Here is a 6,043-nt window from a genome sequence, read left to right on the forward strand (position 1 = left end):
CTCCCGCCCACACCCGCACCCTGAGCCCCACGGTCAAAGGCACAGGTCCCTCCCTTCCAGTGAGAGCTTCTCCCCAAGTGTGCCAACACCCACGCCTCGTCTCAGTGCCCTCCCTCACCCTGCCTGAGGGAGGGGAATTGCCAGAGCTGGGAAGAAGGAGGGAAGCAGGGATGGTGCCCACAGGAAAGAGTTTGCTCTCCCAGGGGCTCATCCACCTGAGAAGGAGGGACCTGTCCTTGGCCCTGAGCTCTTTGGAGAAGGGTGTTGGGATGCCCGAAATGGGACGCTTGTGTCTATGCAGGGAAGATGTGGATGGAGTTGAGGGGGAGGGGAAAAACGGGAGAGGTGGAGGGAACTCCTCCCTTTCTCTGTGAGTGCGTGACAGACACCTAAGACCCTATGCTACCATCTCCCTTTGTGCAGCTGAGGGCGACCGCTCCAGGGAGAGTGTGTGTGGGGGAGGGGGATTGTGATGGGAGTGGGAGTGAAGCCGAGATGGGTCTGCTGAAGTCTCCTCAAAGCCACCCCACGCCTAGGGGATTCCTGTGGTCCTAGTGTCTCTCTCTTTCCTCAGTTTCAGAATGCCCGACCTCCTGGGAGGGCCCGGTTCCCCTCCCCCGCAGTGCCATCCGCTAACACACACACACACACAGCCACACACCCAGAATGCACAGGCACCTCATCCTCCATCAAGCGCACTCCCCAGTTTACCTGCTCTCTCCTGCACTGTCGCCCCTCAGTTCTATGCAGGATTCCCGGGGGCTCCCTGGGGGCCGGGCACTGTCCATAGCGAAGGTCCTCCTGCCTCCCGGGTCCAGGCCAACAGTCGTGGCGCTGCTGTGACCTGTCAATCTGAACGGTCAGCTCACGGATCCTTTCCTTCTCCCGCGGGAGACGTGTCCGTGCCAAAGCTGGGCGCTCACACAGCTGGAGGTTTGGAGAAAACGCTCCCGTGGCCTGAGGCAGGTGGGAGAGGGCAGGGACAGAGGGAGATCTTGGGGGAAATCCCGCTGGTGTGGTCAGAGGGGCCGGAGCCAGGGCATTGGTCCCCGACGTCTGATGTGATTGGCCGGCCCTGGTCTCAACTATAGGAGGGGCCAGCAAGGGGGGATGTGCGAGCATGACTCCACAGGAGGGGGATGTATCAGAGCCAGCCCGATCCCTCCAAAACTCATCCGGTGGAGCCTGTCCGGGACTGAACCCCCGGTGTCTGCGTCATGCCTAACAGCCATATTCCCTGTCTGCTCTGCCTCTTCATTCATGCATTCCGTGAGAGAGTTCATCTGACCTCTTTCTCTCCTATTTTCCGTGTCAATAGAAGTAGTGATTTTCCATAGTCAAACTCAATTGATGTATAGAAAGCATATCCCACAGAGAGTTCTCCCTAAGCACGGACCTGCTAAGAGAAGAGAAGCAGAGCGAGGCGCACGAGACGTCTTGACAGACTTTCTGGTTTTCTTTCCCCACCCAGTTGTCCAAATAGACTGGGTTCTGAGTTCCGTTACTCAGAGCAAGCAGGAAGGAATGTTTGGATGTGCAACTTCCTGTCACTTGAGAAATTCTGAGGGGAATTGGGGGCTGACCGCAGGCTGATTTTGATGGGATTTGTGAATGTGCCTCTGAAATGGCGTGTGTCACTTAAGGGGTGTGTGTGTGTGTGTTTGTGTGTGTTTGCGTGCTGTCAGAGTGGGGTGTACCGCTCCATCTCGGGGGCCGGCGGAGCTCCCTTACCCTTGGGAAGTCCATCCCGTCCACTCTCGTGGGCTCTGCGACCCTTGGGTGTGCCAGCCAAATCTCAGAGAAATAGAACAACACGCCCCATGTCATGTCAAATTTTCAAGCCAATACACTTCAGAAATGATCACACACAAAACGAGCACATTTTTTTAATCAGGATTTATTCAACCCGAGTCCCAATAGGATCATTTGAATTGTAATTCACAGTAGAACGATGGGGAAGAGGGATCTTTTCTCTTCACCCTGGCCTTCAAGATCCAGTGTGTGATTCAGAGTTCCAGCACATTCCCTTGGAAAGTGAAATTGGATGGGATCCACGCAGTCTGTACCTAGATGTCATCAGAGTGACTCCTTTCAGCTTCACGCAGACAAGTTGCCAAAACATGCCTTCACATCGTCCAAGAACTGGATTAAAGATGAGTACTTAGAGTCCAGTCACCATAGTGGGACTTGAAACCAAATTGAAAACTCCCATCCTCTTGATTGCTGAGGAGCGAGCATCCCCCGTCAGGGCTGTGTCACCTTTTGCATATCCCTTCAACCTGGAAGGACACCGGAGTCACCTCTGGCTTTGGGCCATTGTGAAGACAGCTGCCAGAACCCCTTGCGACATTCGGGGTTCTCCTGCACACTCGTGTTCGTGTCTCTCAAGCAGATAGCTCAGCGTGGAAAGGATGGGTTGAATGGTGAGTGTGGGATGAATGGCACACCATTGAAGCAAGTTGTACCATGTCCCCCAGCAATGGGAAAGAGCTGCAGCTGCTCCACATCCTCCCCAGCCCTGGGCATGGTCATGGCGTTCCTTGTAGGCATTCTCAGGGCTGCGGGTGGTGTCTCACCGTGGATTTCACCTGCATTTCCCTCGGGGGTGGCGAGGGTGAACATCACATCAAGGGCTTTCTTAGAGCTTCTGTGAGGAAGTGTCTGCTCAAGTCCTTGGCGTGATTCTCCCAGGGTCTTTGGTTTTGTTCCTTTGGGATGATGATTAGCAGACCTTTCCTCTCCTTTATTTCGAAGTCCTTTGTGATCCGAGAGATTTGCCAATCTTTTCTCTCCACGCGGTAGGTACGTTGCCTCCTCCAACTCTCCACAGCATCTGTGCCCCAGCAAAGGTCTGGGGGTGAGTTCCCTGGCGGCCTCGCCCCCTCCGCCGGCGCCTGCAGCACCGGTGATGCTCCTGGGTGTGGATGAGCTCGGGTCACGGAGACAGCCTAGAAGGAGCAGGTGCCCGCCCCCGCCCGCCGTTCCTGAATGGCGTGTGCCAATTCTTGACTGGGGCGTGGGCGGTCCGGGACGATCACGTCAGAAGAGACGTCTGCGGGCCTTGGCGGGTGGCCTGCGAAGGGCCACGCGGCAGGTTCTGGGCGCCGGCCCTGGACTCGGGGAGGGAGGCAGAGGTCTGAGCGCAGAGCCGACCCGGGGCCCCAGACCGCGGAGGTCCAGCCTGAATTCGGCCGGCAGAGGGCGCATCGGCGGACTGGGCTGGGGCCGGGGCCAGCAGCCCTGGGGGGCAGGGCCCCTGGAGAGGGGGCGGAGGAGCAGGGTACGCAGGGAGGAGGGGCTGGACCCCGGGACGTGGGTGGCTGAGGCTCCCTTTGGGGACCGGCGGCCTCCTCGGGGAGCCTCCCGCTCCTCTTCTGCAGGTCGGACGCCGTGGTGCTCTGCTCTCCGGGCGGAGAGAGATCCGTCTTCAATGTCGACTTCCCACGAGGTTTCGGTTCCCAGGGGCCGGAGCCACCGGGCGTGGGCGGGGAACCAGAGCGGCTCGCGGGCCCTCAGGACGTGCGCCGGAACGACGACGAGGACCAGGTTGCGCAGGGTGAGCTGCAGGGCTGCCTGCGGGGCCAGGACCAGGACCTCGCGTCCCAGGCGCAGCTGGAGGTCTGTCCCTGGGTCCAGGACCACCACGATCATGTGCGTGCCGGGCAAATGCCGCCCCTGCTGCGGGAGAAAAGCTCTGAGTTCCCGACCTCCAAGGGAGGCTCCCAGAGGGCCAGGGGGGTGGGAGCTGTCAGCCACTTCCCCCTGCCCAACAGAAACTCTGCCCGCCCGGCCACCCAGGAAGGTCCTGCTCACGCTGAACACCCATCGGGAAGGACCCCCCCCTTGGACGTCCCTGGGGGCCTCGGGCAGCGTCGTCCCTCCTATCGGCCTCCAAAGTCAGGGCAACTTACCTGGGCTGGTTGCGGGGCCTGCGGCGGGTGTGGGCACGGAGCTCCTTGCACTGCGACTGCTTCCGCATCTGCGGAGAGAGCAGAGGGTGGGAGGTGAATGCTCTCTTCCTGCAGGACGCTCACGCTTCCTGCAGGAGTGTGAAGGGTGTGACCTGGACAACCCCCAAAGCCGGCACAGACCAGCGGTGGGACCTGTGCCCAGAGGAATCCAGGAAGCCGTCCCACACATTCCGGAGGATGCCGCTGCTCCTTTCCCGAGATCGATCGCCTGGGACCCTGGCTTCCCAGAAGCTGACTGCTTAGGGAAAGCGCCTTACCTGTGCCGGGATCCTGCTCCACCCGCCGACGTTTTGTGGGATTCCAGGCGGCGGTGTCTGAGCTGCAGGACAGGGAGGGAGCCAGTCAGTGCAGCCACCCAAGACCCCAGTGTCCACTTCCCAGGTGCCTGAAACGCCAGGTTCTCCTCCCGCCCACACCCGCACCCTGAGCCCCACGGTCAAAGGCACAGGTCCCTCCCTTCCAGTGAGAGCTTCTCCCCAAGTGTGCCAACACCCACGCCTCGTCTCAGTGCCCTCCCTCACCCTGCCTGAGGGAGGGGAATTGCCAGAGCTGGGAAGAAGGAGGGAAGCAGGGATGGTGCCCACAGGAAAGAGTTTGCTCTCCCAGGGGCTCATCCACCTGAGAAGGAGGGACCTGTCCTTGGCCCTGAGCTCTTTGGAGAAGGGTGTTGGGATGCCCGAAATGGGACGCTTGTGTCTATGCAGGGAAGATGTGGATGGAGTTGAGGGGGAGGGGAAAAACGGGAGAGGTGGAGGGAACTCCTCCCTTTCTCTGTGAGTGCGTGACAGACACCTAAGACCCTATGCTACCATCTCCCTTTGTGCAGCTGAGGGCGACCGCTCCAGGGAGAGTGTGTGTGGGGGAGGGGGATTGTGATGGGAGTGGGAGTGAAGCCGAGATGGGTCTGCTGAAGTCTCCTCAAAGCCACCCCACGCCTAGGGGATTCCTGTGGTCCTAGTGTCTCTCTCTTTCCTCAGTTTCAGAATGCCCGACCTCCTGGGAGGGCCCGGTTCCCCTCCCCCGCAGTGCCATCCGCTAACACACACACACACACAGCCACACACCCAGAATGCACAGGCACCTCATCCTCCATCAAGCGCACTCCCCAGTTTACCTGCTCTCTCCTGCACTGTCGCCCCTCAGTTCTATGCAGGATTCCCGGGGGCTCCCTGGGGGCCGGGCACTGTCCATAGCGAAGGTCCTCCTGCCTCCCGGGTCCAGGCCAACAGTCGTGGCGCTGCTGTGACCTGTCAATCTGAACGGTCAGCTCACGGATCCTTTCCTTCTCCCGCGGGAGACGTGTCCGTGCCAAAGCTGGGCGCTCACACAGCTGGAGGTTTGGAGAAAACGCTCCCGTGGCCTGAGGCAGGTGGGAGAGGGCAGGGACAGAGGGAGATCTTGGGGGAAATCCCGCTGGTGTGGTCAGAGGGGCCGGAGCCAGGGCATTGGTCCCCGACGTCTGATGTGATTGGCCGGCCCTGGTCTCAACTATAGGAGGGGCCAGCAAGGGGGGATGTGCGAGCATGACTCCACAGGAGGGGGATGTATCAGAGCCAGCCCGATCCCTCCAAAACTCATCCGGTGGAGCCTGTCCGGGACTGAACCCCCGGTGTCTGCGTCATGCCTAACAGCCATATTCCCTGTCTGCTCTGCCTCTTCATTCATGCATTCCGTGAGAGAGTTCATCTGACCTCTTTCTCTCCTATTTTCCGTGTCAATAGAAGTAGTGATTTTCCATAGTCAAACTCAATTGATGTATAGAAAGCATATCCCACAGAGAGTTCTCCCTAAGCACGGACCTGCTAAGAGAAGAGAAGCAGAGCGAGGCGCACGAGACGTCTTGACAGACTTTCTGGTTTTCTTTCCCCACCCAGTTGTCCAAATAGACTGGGTTCTGAGTTCCGTTACTCAGAGCAAGCAGGAAGGAATGTTTGGATGTGCAACTTCCTGTCACTTGAGAAATTCTGAGGGGAATTGGGGGCTGACCGCAGGCTGATTTTGATGGGATTTGTGAATGTGCCTCTGAAATGGCGTGTGTCACTTAAGGGGTGTGTGTGTGTGTGTTTGTGTGT

The 6,043-nt window shown here is 59.1% G+C and overlaps 1 protein-coding gene across 1 annotated transcript; it reads right to left on the minus strand.

Annotated features, from left to right (window-relative positions):
• Positions 1-2,948: 2,948 nt before the first annotated feature.
• Positions 2,949-5,064, minus strand: LOC131394232 (proline-rich protein 23D1-like). The gene is made up of 6 exons (XM_058525450.1): positions 5,036-5,064; positions 4,229-4,290; positions 4,035-4,039; positions 3,912-3,979; positions 3,285-3,805; positions 2,949-3,181 (listed from the first exon to the last, which is right to left on the minus strand). The coding sequence occupies exons 1-6, from the start codon at positions 5,062-5,064 to the stop codon at positions 2,949-2,951; spliced, it is 918 nt and encodes a 305-aa protein (XP_058381433.1).
• Between the last annotated feature and the right edge of the window lie 979 nt (positions 5,065-6,043).

Source organism: Diceros bicornis, chromosome 30 (assembly GCF_020826845.1).
Source record: "Diceros bicornis minor isolate mBicDic1 chromosome 30, mDicBic1.mat.cur, whole genome shotgun sequence".
Lineage (NCBI taxonomy): Eukaryota > Metazoa > Chordata > Mammalia > Perissodactyla > Rhinocerotidae > Diceros > Diceros bicornis.

Coding starts and splice junctions, on each gene's coding strand:
- LOC131394232 (XM_058525450.1), bottom strand. CDS start 5,064: ATGGAGGATGAGGTGCCTGTGCATTCTGG. Junction 4,291..5,035: donor GAGGTGCCTGTGCATTCTGG/GTGTGTGGCTGT, acceptor CCTGTCCTGCAG/CTCAGACACCGCCGCCTGGA. Junction 3,182..3,284: donor GTCCAGCCCCTCCTCCCTGC/GTACCCTGCTCC, acceptor GGCCGAATTCAG/GCTGGACCTCCGCGGTCTGG.